The sequence below is a fragment of the Portunus trituberculatus genome, chromosome 13 (assembly GCF_017591435.1).
Source record: "Portunus trituberculatus isolate SZX2019 chromosome 13, ASM1759143v1, whole genome shotgun sequence".
Classification (NCBI taxonomy): Eukaryota; Metazoa; Arthropoda; class Malacostraca; order Decapoda; family Portunidae; genus Portunus; species Portunus trituberculatus.
In genome coordinates, this window is record NC_059267.1 from 2,549,281 (window position 1) to 2,566,927 (window position 17,647).

Sequence of the window (17,647 nt, forward strand, 5' to 3'; positions counted from 1 at the left end):
TTGTTTGATTTATAATTGCATTTATCTGTTATTTGAATGTACAATACTTAATCTAAAACTCTTACTATATTAAGATAGCCCATAACACTGCTGCTCTCCTATCACTGCCTCAGGTCCAGCTTGGCATCAGCATTGAGAACACAGCCAGCATCCATGACCTCCGGCAGCAGCTGGCGGAGGACTGTGGCATCCCGGCCACCAGTCTTATCATCACCGAGGTGGACGGGGAGGGCTTTCACCGGACCTTTGCTGGTGCGTTGCCTGCTGCTTATTGTATTGTGTGCTCCAGTACACTGCCCTCTCTTATCTCAGCACCTGTCACACCACAATATGACACACAGTCCTACCTTTCCTTATGCTGTACCATCTCCCACCATTCTTCACTCTATAGAATCTTGCACCACTTCCCTCCATCTTAGCATACTCCACTCTCTCCTACCATTCTGCGCTCTTTAGAATCTTGCACCACTTCCCTCCATCTCAGCATACTCAACCATCTCCCCACCATTCTTCACTCTAGAACCTTTTTTTTGTGTAAGAGAGGAGGACTGGCACAGGTCAACAAAAATATAAAGAAAAAAGGCCCACTCAGTTGCCAGTCTCCTTAAAGAGCCAAAAGATTTAGCCAAAGGATAGGGATAAATGTCTTGAAACCTTGCACCACTTTCCTTCATCTCAGCATCCTCCACCATTCCCCACCATTCCTCACTCTTTAGAAGCTTGCACCACTTTTCTTCATCTCAGCGTACTGTATCACTAGCTTACTGTATCACACCTGCTTTCCACATTATACCATGCTTCCTCATCTCAAGGCACCACACCATCATTACTGTCTTGCCTCATGTCACACTATGCTGCTTCACTTTCCATCATCTTCACACACCACACCATCTTGTCACACCACATCATTTTTTTTTTTTTTTTTTTTTTTTTTTAATGGCGGAACCTGAACAGCGCTTTCCACATCTATTCTTCAAGTATGCCTACAGACGTTATAGGCCATCACATACAAAAGAGGAGGAAAAAAAAACATTGCCTTTGTTTCATAATGCATCATAACCAGTTGCAGTGAAAACGTCTGTTTGTTTGTATCCTTATTGTAGTGTTTGATAAGCTTTCTTATTATGTATTTTTGGGTTGATGTGTGTTGGTGAACCTCCTCATACCTTCATCTGTAAACACTGGTGGTGGTGGTGTTGATGTGCTGAATTGCTGAAGATGACTGCTTGTCTAGACTGCTTTGATTAGCATTCCTTTCCTGTTGTTCATACTCTTTGTTGAAGCAGGCTAACGTGGCATAACATGTGTGGTGCTACAAGAACAGACACCCCACCTTCAGTTATTAGTTTTGATAATAATATAAATCACAGTCCATTACATAACCACAGTTGTTTTTAAAGATAAGACCATGATGAGCACAGCAAATGATCTCACTGTTATTGTTACCTTTAAGTCTTAACTCTTCAGTACCTGGACACATTTTCATATTCATTCTGCTTACTATTTGGTGATTTTAAACAGCTTCAGAAAAATTTATATGGAAAATAGAATAGTGAAGACTGTAGCCATTAATCTTCTGACCTCTATACATACAGCCTTTGTAATGTAAATGAGATTATTTAATTACACCCAAAACTTGTGATAAAAATGCATCCCAGTACTGAAGGAGTTAACATGACAGCCAACCTCAACCCTTCCCTGTCCTTGCCTCACCCAGACGCCAGCCCGGTCAATGTGATAGGGGAGAGTGACCCCCTGTACGCCATCGAGCTGCCACCACACAAGCTTCCAACGCAGGAGAGTGGCGCCTTCATCCTCATCACCTGGGTCAACGTGGTGCTGGCCGACCCGGAGAACATCAGGTGATGCTCGGTGGGAGGGAGGGAGGGTGTGAGGAAGAGAGGGGAAAATTTTATGGCAAAGCAGTGATGGAGTTCAGCTAGATATTGTTCATATGTGTGTTATGTAAAAGTGTTAGGTATCATAAGAACATAGGAAAAGAAGAGAATCTGCATGAAACTGTCAAGCTTCCACACGGCAGTTTCTCTGATAGAGTGGATCTTCAGTTTTCCTTGACCATAATTAAAAAGCTATAATTTTGTTTTGCTTTATACTGCATATGATAATCACACCTTTGTAAAGTTGAAAATCAAATATGTTGATGTTCCACAAAGACATGCTGAGTGCTGATATGCTACAATGCTTTGGTGGTACAGGTTCGGTGGTGTGTACCAGAGCCAGGTGGTGCGGGATGTGAGCTATGTGGACTTACAGAAGCTCCTCCTGAAGGAGATGACCAACATGGTGACCAACGACACCCTAACCTCGGAGCAGGAGGTGAGTGGCCCTTCCAAGCCTTCCCCAGTCACACACCTTGTTAATTCAGTGCTTGCTTGCAGTGCTGCTCTTACTTGATGAGTGTACATTGAATGACTCTGCCTCTTTCATGGAATAGATTATTGTGACTACTTTGCTCAACCCCATCTCTTTCTTTCTTGCTGACACAATTTGTTCCTTCAGTAAATTTCCAAGAGGGAAATATTTCAGTATGTTTTCATTCAACATGTGTGTGTTTTCTCAGAGTGGACTATTCCTCATTGGTGTGGACGATGGCGGCAGCTGCGTCATCTGCCTGGACCCGGCCCTGGACGTGCCTCTGTATCACGAGTGTGTGGAGCAGGCGCTGGCCCTTTGTGACCCGGCGGCAGGCCCTCCACACATCAAACTTGTCCTCCAGTGGACCAACCAGACCAAAGAAAAGTGAGTCCTGCCTCCTGCCACACCCTGCACGCTACACTTGTCGAGTGGTTTAAAGTTACCTACATATCACCATGATACCCAGGCTCTAGGTGGTTACACTCAAGATGAGCTTGGGCAGTGATATGGGCCCTAATATGGGTACCCCTATAAATAAAATTGCCTGCACCACTAATGGGCGGAAGCTGAACAGCGCTTCCCATACACTCTTCAAGTGTGCCTACAGGCACACTTCTTTCTTGGCTGCTGATGTGCTGTGGGGAGTGCTGTGTTACTAGTGCCTATCACATCTTACAAGCATCTACACACAATAAGGGGATAAAGAGAGTAGAATTTCTAGTGTCAAAAACTTGCAATGCTTAAAGATGCCTGCAGAAACATGATGTGTCAGAATAGTGGAGAAGGAATAGTGCTTTGAATAACAGTGAAAGGTTGAGATGGTAGTATGTGTTGTTTGGTATTTTGATTCTACCTTGAGAGAGAGAGAGAGAGAGAGAGAGAGAGTACAATAAGTAGTTTTAGAGACATCATGGAGTAATATTAAGTGGTCCACTCCTCCCTCCCTCCCCTGACAGGTACATAGTAGATGATGTGGACCACGTGGATGAACATTTCAGTGTGAAGGAGCTGAAGGAGAACCCTCTACAGTGTGCCTCTGTCTCCTTGCATCAGTGTCTGCAGGTGAGCCTCTCCTACACCCCCACCCACTTACCTCACCCAACCACTTATTTTTAGCTCATCCCGCTGCTCTACTTCTACCCACTTGACGCCCCAGGTCCTTGACTCCTAAGTGTACAACCACCTGTATATTTTTAACCTAACATGTTGACCTATTCTTACATATTAGGATATTCTGTTACCCCAGCTCTCTTCTCTAACTCACTTAAAATTCCTTACCCACATTTTGTTGAAGATTCAATACTGATTGCTGGGTTTGTGTGTGTGTGTGTGTGTGTGTGTGTGTGTGTGTGTGTGTGTGTGTGTGTGTGTGTGTGTGTGTGTGTGTGTGTATCGGCTGATATAATTGTATACTTACCTATTTTTCTGATGTATCCATTTTAAAGAATTTATTGATATGTTCTTAGAGTTAATATTCTGTGGCCATGTAAACCTATTGAGAAAGATCAAATTCAGTATATTGAGTAGTTATTAGTGTTCCTCAATTAACCACATACTTTAGTTGCCTATTCACTTCCACTCCACCCTGGTCCAGTGGGTGCACAAGTCAGCCTGGTTGTGTGGTTGTCTCTCCACAGCTGCACACGTCGGCAGAGAAGCTCGGGTGTGGGGACGCATGGCACTGCCCAACTTGTAACCGCAAGCAGCAGGTGGTGAAGAGACTCATGCTTTGGTCTGCCCCACAGATACTGGTCATCCACCTCAAGCGCTTCAAACAAGTGAGTGTGTGTGGCCTTGGACAGGGAAAGGGTTTGTTATGGTGTGACAGGATAAACAAATTTTTTTGCTGAGCACTGATGCAGAGATTCAGGTACACAAAGAGTTGGAGGTGAAAGTGGTTATGATAATGAACACCACCATTCCTCAGTCACTCCTTCACTATCAGATGCTGGTTTTATAAATACTTGTGTATTTATCATTATCATCTGTTCATCTGCAGCACTTGGCATCTGTGTGTGTGTGTGTGGCGGGGGGGTACATTTTTCCTTGACTGATGGTACTTGTAAATCTGAATGTTATTTTTTGTGATGAGGACACAGGGTCATGAGTGTTAAGGAGGGATGGCATCTCTTGTCTTGGTAGTGTGCAAAATTTAGGGATAGATGGTGTACAGCATCACTAGCTGAATTAAGGCTTCACTCACAGCACAGTAAGTAGAAGATAAAACATGGACTTATGCAATATTTCTAGAAACTAACTAAAAAATCCTTCAATCTTAGTATGACAACTTGTTAGATCATACTAGTAATCATTATCTTTCACCCCACAGGGAACCCTTCAGAGCAACTCATCCAAGCTTTCCACCACTGTCAAGTTCCCCCTGACTGGCTTTGACATCTCGGAACACGTAGCCAGCAAACCCAACCACACACACCCCAATGGGCCTGCCGACTCTGGTATGCTTGGCGGGGTGTGGTCACCCTGGAAGAGACCGAAGCGGTACGTGACATACCCCGAGGAGAATGTGTACGACCTGTATGGTGTGTGCTACCATCACGGGAAGGACATGCAGGGGGGACACTACACAGGTGAGTGTTGTTGGGGAGGTGGTGGCCTGAGTGAGGGCTGCAGGTGCATGGTGAGGGACATGGTGTTGCTAGAGTGTAGGAGGATGATAATATTAGGCTAAACAGTTGTCAATCTTCCATGTCGTCTTGCCATTGCCTTTCACTGCATCCCTCACACCTGCCAAGTTTTTTTGATGACAAGCTAAAAACTTGTAAATGTATTCACAATTTGAAATGTTGCTGATATTACCTTCCTCTTCCTTGCCAGCTGTGTGCAAAAATACAGCAGACAACAGATGGTACAGCTTTGATGACAGCAAGGTGGAAGCTGCCAAAGAAGACCAGGTAGTGAGTCCTGATGCATACATTCTCTTCTACCAGGTGAGTGTGTGCCACATACTGATTTTCTTATCTTATTTGATGTTCTGTGTATAAAACTTTGTAAAAATTATGTTACAATCATGTATTTATATTGTGATGTATTTCCTCCTTTCTTTTCCCAGGGGAAATTCATTAATAAACAATGTCCTATCCATTTGTCCATTTATTGCCAGTGTAGTTGTTGTGACTCAGTTTTTGTTTGTGCAGCGTCGAAGTGACAACACGTTGATGAGCTGCTCTGAGGGAGGTCTGCCCGAGCACTGGTCCTACAGGATACCCCTCTCATACTTGCCGCCCGCCCTTGCCCTCCCCACCAACAAGGAGACCAAAGGTGAGCCTGGCAGGAATCATCAGGAAAGGCTGACAGAGAACTAGAAAGAGGAATGACTTAAGAAGTTTTGCTAAGATAGTCAGAAATGGAGAGACATTGATTCAATAAACTGGGAAGCAGTAGTAATTCTTCCCCTTGTGTGTCCTTTGTCCTGCTGTGTGTCTGGCTGATGTGTAATGCTTGTCACCTCTCCGCAGTCCCAGCACCTCCGCCGGCACCATTTGAGCGAGGGCGTTCATACGGGACGCTGCCAGTTGGTGCTCGGGTACAGAGGCAATCGTCCATGGAGCGGGAACACGCATCTGACACAGAGGCACCACTGGCATCACATGAGGTAAGCAGCGAGCTCTCCTTGTGACGTGGAAGAGAACGTTTGCGTTGGTAGCTGGTTCTTTGTTTTCTGATGCCATTTTGATGTTTTGATACTGTTTCATAATAATTCTTTAATGTTATGGTATATTGTTGAGTTTATTGTTATGTATTTTTCCAGGAATCCCCTCTCCTGAAGCGAAGGTCCACAAGTACGCTGCTTGAGAAGGAAGACTCCCCTGCAGAAGAGATACCCAAGTGTAACCTGAAAATTGAGACTGTGAAGGTGGATGTATTAGCCAGCCAGAAGATGGCAGAGAAGGAGGATGACAGCATGGAGTGTGACACCACCATCATTCCAGTCAATGGTGACAGTGATGAGGAAATGCCAGAGGTGCTGAGGAAGACTGCAAACTCCCCCACCTCCTCTTCTCCAACCCCATCCCCCACCACTACCACCACCAACAAGACAGTCCTCATCTCCCGGTGCCAGGCTGTGAGGGACACTGACGTGCCCGACGGTGCTTCCCCATCCCCTCCCCTCACCAATGGACACGCTGCCCCGTCAGGTGAAGAGGAAGAAGAGGATGAGGAGGAGCTTAACGTGCCTTCACTGGATTCCCGGGAGAGTGACCACAGGCAGGAACAGACCCCGGAGGTCAGGATCCACCCTGCCACCCCTGAGGTGCTGGCTGCCCACCAGGGACACGCCGACAGCCAACCCAAACGCAGCATCATCACTCTCACACTACGGCCGAGGAACCCCAGTGAGTCGTCCTGTGAGGCTCGGGTGGTGTCGCGCACCCCCAGCCTGGCCAGCACCCGCAGCTCCTCCAGCGTGTCCAGCAGCCCCACGGTGAATGGTGTGGACGGGCCCTACCTGAACGGTGTGGATGATGAGCCCCACAGCCCCATCACTCCAGAGATCAGGATCACACCCCTCGCCAAGCCAGGCGATGGGACGGGTCCTGTGCCTCCACCAGTCAAAGTGTCCACCAGGTGCATGAATGCCAACAAGACGGCAAGCTTTGTGGTCATCAACACCCCCACTGCAAGTCCCAGAGCACCTCGCCCCAAGACTCCAACCAGTGCCACCTACAATGGTTCTCCAAAGCCTTTCTCCACATCCAAGACCACCGTGAAGACCAGAGACCCCTCTGTGGAGTCCTTGAGGAACCAGCGGCCTGTTAACTCCTCCAGAAAGGAGAACGGAGTAACCTCCAAAGCACCGCTGACGAACGGTAAGAGCCCCACCATGACCCCGGCTGTGAACTACTGCAGTCCCCTCAAAGTTACTGCCACCACCACCACTGGTCCCAGGACACACCGTCCAGATAGAGGAGAGCTTAGGTATCCTCGGGAGGCCAGGTGTGATCGCAGAGAAGACAGGTATGAGAGGCGGGACGACAGGTACAGCAGAGAGGAGCGCCACTCTAGAGAAGACAGGTACGACAAGAGAGAAGACAGATATGACAAGAGGGAGGACAGGTGTGAGAGACAGGAAGACAACAGGTATTCCAGGAGGGAGGACAGATACAACAGAGATCACAGGTTTGACGTTGAGAAGCGATACGTGAGGGAGACGAGGAGACACGATGGTGACTCTGGCCACGCTGAGAAGGACTACGACCCCCACAGTACCAGCCTGGGCGGTGCAGTATGGACTTCAGGGAGCTACGGGAGGCGTGGTGCAAGCGAGAGTACAACTACAAGTATGAGGAGGAGCCCAAGTGTGAACGCATCTATGCTTACGAGAGGGACCTTGACCACCCCCACCAGCATAAGTTTGGGAGGGAAGGCAGATATGAGAGGGATGGCATGCATGAGAGGGCAGGCGGGGATCTGTTGGGGAAGGGGCGAGCGTCGTATGACTCCCGGGACCATTACCGCCCACAAGACTATTCTAAGGGCCTGCCCAACACTGCCAGCACCCCCACCCCCACCCCCACCGTTATCACAGAGTCCAGTGTATGATAGCGGTTACCATGTTGTTTGTATTTGTTTTCGGAGTGCAGTAGTTTTTAGCACGCCGCTGCCTCCCTTCTCTCTCTTCTCCCTGCGGATGCGCCGACCAAGTGTTTTGCGCAGAAAGTGTGATATAATTTATTTCCTCGTCTTGGCACTGAATGGAATTAGTTACTGTTGGGGACGCGGGGCTGAATTCCTATGACCCGAGGGTTGACCAATGCTCAGCCATTCTGCCTTTCTGCAAGATGTTTATGTTGCCTGTAAATTATTGTCATTATTATAGTTTCCTCCAGATACACGAGCCTTTGGCATGTGGAGATGTTCTGGATGAATATAAACACCAACAGAGATGCACATAAGCTGCTGCTGCCCCACACCTGCTGTTTATACATTCCATTTTGCAGATTTCATACGTATAAATAAGCCTGTACATAATTTTTACCAGAAGTTTATCGAGATTTTTATATAATGTGCCTCATGAGTTTTAGTATATATGAAATGAAATATATATAATACAATATATATACACAGAATACATGTATATTTGTTTAGCAGACTTTAGTTTGTGGCAGAATGTTAATGTTCAGCTTTCACACCCTCTGTTCACTGGCAGCTCAAACACTAGGTGGTTCCTGGGCCAGTGGGCAGCTTCCTCAGCTAGCTCTGGGCAGCACTGTCAGAGTCACCAAAGAGGCAAATTTTGTTATTTGATTCACTTACACTGTTTAGTTGAGCAATGTGACTTTGGTGGCTCAGCAGTGCTTCTGAGTATGAGTATGCAAGACCTCACAGTGTTCATTGGTGTGTGTGTGTGTGTGTGTGTGTGTGTGTGTGTGTGTGTGTGTGTGTGTGTGTGTGAGTGAGTGAGTGAGTGAGTGAGTGAGTGAGTGAGTGAGTGAGTGAGTGAGTGAGTGAGTGAGTGAGTGAGTGAAAGAGAGAGACCATGTGTGACTCTACCCAAACAAACTTGGTATGAATGCTAATTTCCTGGTAAAGCAACTGAGGCTGGTTTTTCCACGGCCCGCGTGCAGTCGGTTTGGTGCCTGTTTTCCACTGGTTCCAGTTTACAGACCTGCTTGTCACTGACCTGGGTATCATCAGTGCTCATTTTGTTTGCATTTACTACTATACAAAATTTTCCTCCAGTCATCCATGTCTACAAAATGTCCAATAAGAAGTCTTTGATGTGAAAAAAATGTCCAAAAAACTTCTTGTGTATGTGAACTAGATAAGCATGACCAATTTTTTCTTCCCCTGTGAAAATTTGTGCGAGCCGAGTAGCACACCTGTGTTGCATGTGTGTCCCCGGGTCCCTCTGTGTGTGCGGGGCCAAGTCAGTCTGTGGTGAGCCTGTGACCCTCCATGATGCTATACTGTGTCAAGGTGAACCCAAAGGTAATGCTCCTTATTTTTATCTTGAAACATATCAGTTTTATTATTTTGTGAAGGCACTTGATTTGTATATATTTGGTCAAATAATAATAATGCAATTGCTGAACTGGGTCTGAGTTGAATTTTAATTCCATCATGTTTTTACCAGATGAGTTTTTAATGTTTGGCTGAAATATATGCACACCTGCCTGGGGGTATTCAGGTCTTGTGTTAGAACAACTCGACTCTTCACAGTCCCCTGACTATTGGTTGTAAATTTTTTAACAACTCTGGATCATTATTTCACTGAAATAGAAAATTTGTCAGATAATGATGAGTGGGAGGTTCCCATAAAAGACTTTTGTCTTTATCCTCCTATGAACGTGAAGCTTCTTCCCTGCTTCTGTAGGACATGGCAATACTTGTATTTTGTCAAAATTTACCAGGTATTCTTTAAAAAAAAAAACTTTGAACAATTACGTTTGTTATTTGGCTTTTACCCTTAATTTCACTGGATACTTCTGCAGTTTATTTACTTCATGTTTTCAGAATAAAGAAAAAAACATGAAATACATGGATGTGTGTGGAAATATCCCGTGTAACGAGGGATTGACAGCCACTGACCACCGCCCTATGGTGCTGTCTGGCTATCAGTGGTGGCACTTCATTCATGGACACCACTGCAATATTTTATAATGAACTTGTTACAGCACCTGATACTTGTTGACCAATGTGCTTTTCTGGGCAGTCTGTCATTACATTTGTTAATGAAGCACAATGTTGACAGGAATTTAGTGTCTTGCTTCATTGCTTTGCTTCATCTATGTAATCACTGTAACTTGTCCATTTTTGTTACATTAATAAGAGTGATCTAATGCTCGGTATTGTAAAGTCTTCCACTTCTCAGAATTAACTATCATTATTGGAACATAAGTTGGATGGCGAGCCAGGGAAGAGTATTGAGGGTGGAGGAAATAGATGCCAGGTGGCTGGGCAGACTGGCTGGGTCAGATAATGATGACAGTGATGGTGGCAGGATGCAGTTTGGTTGGCAGTAAAAGATTATGGTAAGTATTGTGGCCCTGGAACAAGAATGTTTCTGGGCAATTCAAGGATTCACTAAGTTGTAAAGGTTTTACTGGTACTGCGTTTTGAATAGAAGGATGGAAACTTGTTTAAGGTCAAGTTTGGTGGTTGATATTCATTAAGACATACAGATTTGTTGTTAACCCCTTCAGTACTGGGGCGCATTTTTACCTTGAGTTTTGGATGTAATTAGACGATTTTATTGACATTAGGAAGGGTTTATGGAGGTCAAGAAATTAATGGCCACAGTCTTTGCTATTTCAATCTTCACATGAGCTGTATAAAACCACCAAATAGTAACCAGAAGGAATATAAAGAGTTAAAGAAAAGTGAAGGTGAGGATCTCGCCAGATTGTGTTTTTAATGTTGGAAGTTAGTTAATTTTTCACTCGGCCTCGTCTTGTCACGGCTCAATGACGCTCCTTTTGATTTCCATCCATTCTCATCCCGCACACATCTGGTCAAGCACAATAGTTTGTATTGCGCGCGTGTTAGTTCCGGGGCGGGGTGCAGGTGGCAGGTCGGTCGCCGGGCACTGGAAGGAGACGTCATCACGGAGAGCCGCCATTGTTCCTAGAGGCTCGGACCAGTGCAGAGTTGGGGGTGGTTCTCCGCCGCTGTGAAGAGCCGGCAATCCTTCATCTAAGGTACAGTTTATCCAGCGATAGCGGTGATAGTGTAGAAGGAGACTGACACATAGCAGTGGAGTATTTAGGCTTTATAAGACAGGAAATTGTCGCAACATATGGTGGTTGTGGTTGAGAGAGTGAAGCAGGAGGGTCGTGACTCGGCCCTTGGTGTGACGTGTGCCTTTCTACGCGGTGCTAACGTAGCTAGGGACTAACTAGGAGGGCTTGGGTGAGTGTGCCCTGCTGAGGCCGCGTTGGTGGCAGTGAGTGAGAATGGTGACGAGGGTGATGAGCGTGACATGAGTGTGAGAGCCAGGGTTCACTGTGTGCCAGTATAGTGTACTCGTACATTTGTGTTAGTATTCTTGTAACGTGAATGAGTGATAAGTGAGAGGCCATTAGTAACCTGGTGTGTGTTGATTGTCCTCCAGTCCCGGGCTGCTCACATCGCGGCGAAGCTTCGGCCAAGCTTCGGTTGCCTCGCCTGCACTGCCGTGACCACGTGGCCGCTGGGTCTCCACGCCAGCCAGGGTGAGGCAAGAGTTTCTTGTAACTGCACGGTCCGTCATTCTCATGCACCTCTTCCTCCTGTTTCAACCCTACCACGCTTCCCTCACCATGTGCTCACTTGTCCTCTTCCTTGTCGTGCTTCTCTCGTCTCCCTTCCGTCTGCCTTCTCTTGCTCTTCATTTCATGCTTCTCAATATATTTCACCCTTATTTTCTCATGTCCTACTCAGTTTCCGCGAGAGAGAGAGGCCTGGGGGGGGGGTGATAGGTGACGGATATCGAGTTAAAAAGATAAATTAATTATACTACGCAAATAATTAAGCGAAGAATAATAGAATGAATAATCAAAGCTACAATGCAAACTTGACAGCTGAACTCTCACAAGCTTCGAAAATAATAAGCAAACCACTCAACTCTCATTAAATCGTTACTAAACTATTATATCACTAGGAACAAAGGAATGGCTGCTACTGCTACTACCTAAATAAAGAAAGCGATTCGATTCATGAGGTTAAGATATAGCGCAACGAATCCCAACCTTTTCCGACCATAGCACTCCCTGTTATGTCTAAGCAGTCCAGGATAAGAGAAAGTGAAGTGTGTGCATCACTTCCCAGCACCCCAGGTTGGGAAACGCTGATCTAGACTGTTCGAGCTGGGAGTTAGGATCAGACAGTGTCAGTGCATAGCCATTAGCCAGTAGGGAAGCAGTGCGTGGCCGAATTTGATGAAGGACAGACGTGTGCCTCTAACCGTGATAACTTTATATTATGTATTCAAATGATCTTTCTATATTTTATTGCTTTATATAACTTTTTTTGTTTGTCTATCCATGATGTAGTGGGTTTGAGCATGTTTTCAGTTATATGACCACGATGTAGCGGCGATGTTTTCACAGAGCTACATGACCACGATGTAGCGGCGTCTTTAGTTATCAAGCTAATTACTGAGTATATCCTCCTATTGTGAGCAGTATTAGCTAACAAGCCCAGGTAACGATTGTATTCCGGTCATGTAACGATCTAAACAGGCACAGGTGGAGGCAATGGCGCAGCTAGTATTTTTGCCGCATGACTGCGGGACGGGTCGCTGTTTTCCAGAAGTAATGCAATAGTGTGTGAGTTGCCATATAGATTGTCCATTGTCTCATAACTATTTTCCTGCCTTATAGATTAAGTTCACTGTCTTCCATAAATATTTTCCATAGATTAAGTTCACTGTCTTCCATAAATATTTTCCTAAAGTGTTATTTTTTTTTGCAGAGGTTTACCAGCCAACGCAAATCCTGTCGCATTCAAAGCTGGCGCAGTGCCTTTCCACGCCACAGGGCTTCGATTGCCAGTGCTGGGTGTGCTCCTTGCTGCCCGATTCGTCTTAGAAGCGTTATCAGAAGCCAGCCGTCTCCAGTGTTGTTTAGTTTGACTTAACCACATTATTTGTTGTCTTGTGTGAAATAGTTGCTGGTAGCCATTTATTCATTTTAGCAAGGAGCTTGTCTTATATGAAATAAAAAGCAATGTTTAAAATAAATATATGTAGTAGTGCTAAAATCAGTGGTTGTCTAGTTGAATGTGTAAAAATAACTTAACAGTTCATGCTCTGAAGGAAAAAAAAAAACTCCAGGGATGGCACATGCCATCCTTAAAAGTTTAAGGCGACTTTTGGATGTAGAGTCACTTCAATTCTAACCCACTCCCGTCGATGGAGAGGGACGGGGCCTCTGCAAAACTCGCCTTAAAGTGTTGTGCAATCCCTGGCTTATTATTTTTCGCTTTTCAGGGCATGAACTGTTACCACCATGAATGATTATTTTCTACACTAGACAACCACAGGTATTGACAATATATAATATAGTGTTAGTTACACGTTCATGTATAGGTATGATTCATTCCATTTCATTATTGTGTGCTTTATTGTTTTAATAAATACAGACCATGTGCTGGCCAGGCCTGAAGGCAGTGGCGCTTGTTGATCTGTAGTTGAAGACTTCTTGCATTCCTCCCTCCCGTGACTCGAATGGAAGACACTCGTACCAAGACCTGAAGAAAGAAGGAAGGAAAAGGGCAGCAAAACTTGCTAATTCTTGTGTGAGGAGCAGCGTTCTGCTGCTGCCTTGTGAATCTGAAGGTTGCTTGTAGTCCGTCCCATGACCATAACTTGGGAGAGAATTTCCTTTAGTCTGACAACGCAACTCGTATTATTTCCTGCTGCAACAACTTGACAATTCTCTCCTTTAGTATGCAAGCAGGGCATCTGCTGCTGCACCCGCCTTCCCAGTGTCCGGCTGATGGCAACATCACTTCAGGAGAAGGTCAGCCTGCGGTGCAGGGCAGAGATTCTTGTGGGTTGTTCATGAAATCTCACACCTGCAAGGAAAGCACAGCATTACTTCTACACACAGGAAATTTTGTTGAGACAAGGACCTTTGTTATAAGCTTGGAGCATAGGAAGTCTATATGCAAGTAATCTACTGGGAGGAGGAGGAGGAGGAATACAAAGGAAAGTAACTACTACTAACTGGCTACAGATAAGAGAGAGACAGTACAGTACAGGAGGAGGAGGAGGAGAAGAGGGAGAGGGAGAGGAGGAGGAGAAGAGGGAGAGGAGGAGGAGGAGGAGAGGAGGAGAGGAGGAGGAGGAGGAGGAGAGGAGAGAGGAGGAGGAGGAGGAGAAGAGGGAGAGGAGGAGGAGGAGGAGAAGAGGGAGAGGAGGAGGAGGAGGAGAAGAGGGAGAGGAGGAGGAGGAGAAGAGGGAGGAGGAGGAGGAGGAGGAGGAGGAGAAGAGGAGAGGAGGAGGAGGAGGAGGAGGAGGAGGAGAGGGAGAGGAGGAGGAGGAGGAGGAGGAGGAGGAGAAGAGGAGGAGGAGGAGGAGGAGGAGGAGGAGGAGAGGAGGAGGAGGAGGAGGAGGAGGAGGAGGAGGAGGAGAGAAGAGAGGAGGAGGAGGAGGAGAAGAGGAGAGGAGGAGGAGGAGGAGAAGAGGAGAGGAGGAGGAGGAGGAGGAGAGGGAGAGGAGGAGGAGGAGGAGAAGAGGGAGAGGAGGAGGAGGAGGAGGAGAGGAGAGAGGAGGAGGAGGAGGAGGAGGAGAAGAGGGAGAGGAGGAGGAGGAGGAGGAGGAGGAGAGGAGGAGAGGAGGAGGAGGAGGAGGAGGAGGAGAGGGAGAGGAGGAGGAGGAGGAGGAGAGGAGGAGGAGGAGGAGGAGGAGGAGGAGGAGGGAGAGGAGAGAGGAGGAGGAGAGGAGGGAGGGAGGGAGGAGGAGGAGAGGGAGAGGAGAGGAGGAGGAGGAGGAGAGAGGGAGGAGAGGAGGAGGAGGAGGGGGAGGAGAAGAGGGAGAGGAGAGGAGGAGAGGGAGAGGGAGAGGAGAGGAGAGGAGGAGGAGGAGAAGAAGAGGGAGAGGAGGAGGAGGAGGAGGAGGAGGAGGAGAGGAGAGAGAGGAGGAGGAGGAGAGGAGAGGAGGAGGAGAAGAGGAGAGGAGGAGGAGGAGGAGGAGGAAGGAGGAGGAGGAGGAGGAGGAGGAGGAGGAGGAGGAGGAGGAGGAGGAGGAGGAGGAGGAGGAGGTAATAATGGAAATGGGAGTTTTCTCAAGTATTTCCTCTTAACTATGTAGGTTGACTTGTCACTAAAACCATAACACTTAAAAACCCCAAGCAACTCTAAATACGTTTTTATATAAAGCAAGACGCCACCAGACAGTTCCTATTAACCCCCAACACAATTTTTGCACTTTTACCGACGGACAGAGACGAATCCGAGAGAAAACTCAATGTAAAGGTACTTAATGGATCGAATTCACCTCAGTCTGCCTACAAGTTGAGAGAGAACTGCAAACTACACAAAACAACGTAATAATGAGCAATGATATAGCTATCCACACAATCCTTGACACGACATCCACTTCACTTTTTGCCTTCCACTCTCCCTATCCTCCCCTTCCACCTCCTCTCTCTCCCTGCCCTCCCCTTCCACCTCCTCTCTCCCTATCCTCCCATTCCAACTCCTCTCACCCTGCCCTCCCCTTCCACCTCCTCTCTCCCTGCCATCCTTTTCCACCTCCTCTCTCCCTATCCTCCCCTTCCACTTCCTCTCTCCCTACCCTCCCCTTCCACCTGCTCCACACTCCCTGTAATCCCCTTCCACCTCCTCTGTCCCTACCCTCCCCTATCACCTCCTCTCTCCCTGTCCTCCCCGTCCACCTCCTCTCTCCCTAGCCTCCCCTTCAACCTGCTCCACACTCCCTGCCATCCACTGTCTTTAACTTGTCACTCAAACTCCACCGTCATTCCTTCCACTTATCAAACGAGCCATCTGTTCATTTCACTTTAATTGTGAGGCAAACTCCATCATTCCTGCCACTTCACATCAAGCTAACCACCTGTGTCTATTTACATTGCTAGATAAACGGAATACAATCGTTACCTGGGCTTGTTAGCTAATACTGCTCAATACCGGATATGATCGGTCTCATTCTTAGACACACACACACACTCTCTCTCTCTCTCTCAAGGTCCCTACGTGTTTATCTTCGTCTTCTTATCTCTCTTTTCCCCGTCACATCCGTCACCTGTCCACTCACCCCAAACCCCTCCCCCCCCAGCCACGCCGCCGCCCCGTCATCTTAATTCTGAGCTCCGACCATTGAAAATCTACATGTAGCTAATCTTATGTATTTGTGTATCCTTATACTCAAACCTTATATAATCAACCCAACCTAGTGGTTTTGAAGAAAGTTAGACATATGAATGAATAAACCCTCTTCCCTCCAACTCTCCATCCCTCTCTCTCTCTCTCTCTCTCTCTCTCTCTCTCTCTCTCTCTCCTGTCCCCATTCTCACTATATCCCCCCTTTCACTCTCACTCAGTACTTTCTCTCTGTGTGTGTGTGTGTGTGTGTGTGTGTGTAAACTGAATAGGACATGAAAAAATAAGAGTGAAATATCTTAAATTGAGATGCATGACATGAGTACAAGAAGGCAGTATGTGGTGGTGGTCCGCTAGTGTGGGAATTATATGGCAGACGGAAGGGAGACGAGAGAAGCACGACAAGGACGAGGACAAGTGAGCACATGGTGAGGGAAGCGTGGTAGGGTTGAAACAGGAGGAAGAGGTGCATGAGAATGACGGACCGTACAGTTACAAGCAACTCTTGCCTCACCCTGGCTGGCGTGGAGACCCAGCGGCCACGTGGTCACGGCAGTGCAGGCGAGGCAACCGAAGCTTGGCCGAAGCTTCGCCGCGATGTGAGCAGCCCGGGACTGGAGGACAATCAACACACACCAGGTTACTAATGGCCTCTCACTTATCACTCATTCACGTTACAAGAATACTAACACAAATGTACACTATACTGGCACACAGTGAACCCTGGCTCTCACACACACGTCACGCTCATCACCCTCGTCACCATTCTCACTCACTGCCACCAACGCGGCCTCAGCAGGGCACACTCACCCAAGCCCTCCTAGTTAGTCCCTAGCTACGTTAGCACCGCGTAGAAAGGCACACGTCACACCAAGGGCCGAGTCACGACCCTCCTGCTTCACTCTCTCAACCACAGCCACCATATGTTGCGACAATTTCTTGTCTTATAAAGCCTAAATACTCCACTGCTATGTGTCAGTCTCCTTCTACACTATCACCGCTATCGCTGGATAAACTGTACCTTAGATGAAGGATTGCCGGCTCTTCACAGCGGCGGAGAACAACCACCAACTCTGCACTGGTCCAAGCCTCTAGGAACAATGGCGACTCTCCGTGATGACGTCTCCTTCCTCCTTCCAGTGCCCGGCGACCGACCTGCCACCTGCACCCCGCCCCGGAACTAACACGCGCGCAATACAAACTATTGTGCTTGACCAGATGTGTGCGGGATGAGAATGGATGGAAATCAAAAGGAGCGTCATTGAGCCGTGACAAGACGAGGCCGAGTGAAAAATTAATGAGATGTGAGAAAATGGAAGAGACATATTAAAGTAAAGTGTTTGGGATAGATATTTTTTGTCACCACAAGCTACAGGTAACAAGTATACTGTATACCTGTAGCCTATTTGTCGTGGATGTGAGTTATTTGAGCACTTATCGGTTATTCAACTTCGTATTTTCCAGTTTTTTTTTTCTTTACTCTCTC

The 17,647-nt window shown here is 47.0% G+C and overlaps 1 protein-coding gene and 1 long non-coding RNA gene across 3 annotated transcripts in view; one reads left to right on the plus strand and one right to left on the minus strand.

The window, feature by feature from the left end:
- The window catches only part of LOC123503255 (ubiquitin carboxyl-terminal hydrolase 31-like), a 58,208-nt gene extending 48,768 nt beyond the window's left edge, over positions 1-9,440 (plus strand). For both annotated transcript variants that reach the window (XM_045252829.1, XM_045252830.1), the window contains exons 5-15: positions 114-252; positions 1,718-1,862; positions 2,217-2,337; positions 2,582-2,760; positions 3,333-3,438; positions 4,014-4,154; positions 4,706-4,964; positions 5,212-5,324; positions 5,532-5,655; positions 5,853-5,989; positions 6,146-9,440. In XM_045252829.1, the coding sequence (XP_045108764.1) occupies positions 114-252; positions 1,718-1,862; positions 2,217-2,337; positions 2,582-2,760; positions 3,333-3,438; positions 4,014-4,154; positions 4,706-4,964; positions 5,212-5,324; positions 5,532-5,655; positions 5,853-5,989; positions 6,146-8,134 (3,453 nt within the window). In that variant the 3' untranslated portion in view covers positions 8,135-9,440. The remainder of the gene's footprint in view (positions 1-113; positions 253-1,717; positions 1,863-2,216; positions 2,338-2,581; positions 2,761-3,332; positions 3,439-4,013; positions 4,155-4,705; positions 4,965-5,211; positions 5,325-5,531; positions 5,656-5,852; positions 5,990-6,145) is intronic.
- Positions 9,441-13,420: 3,980 nt separating this feature from the next.
- LOC123503259 lies at positions 13,421-17,340 on the minus strand. Its single transcript, XR_006674380.1, has 3 exons — positions 17,183-17,340; positions 16,676-16,775; positions 13,421-13,893 (listed from the first exon to the last, which is right to left on the minus strand). It is a non-coding gene; the product is annotated as an uncharacterized LOC123503259 (long non-coding RNA).
- Between the last annotated feature and the right edge of the window lie 307 nt (positions 17,341-17,647).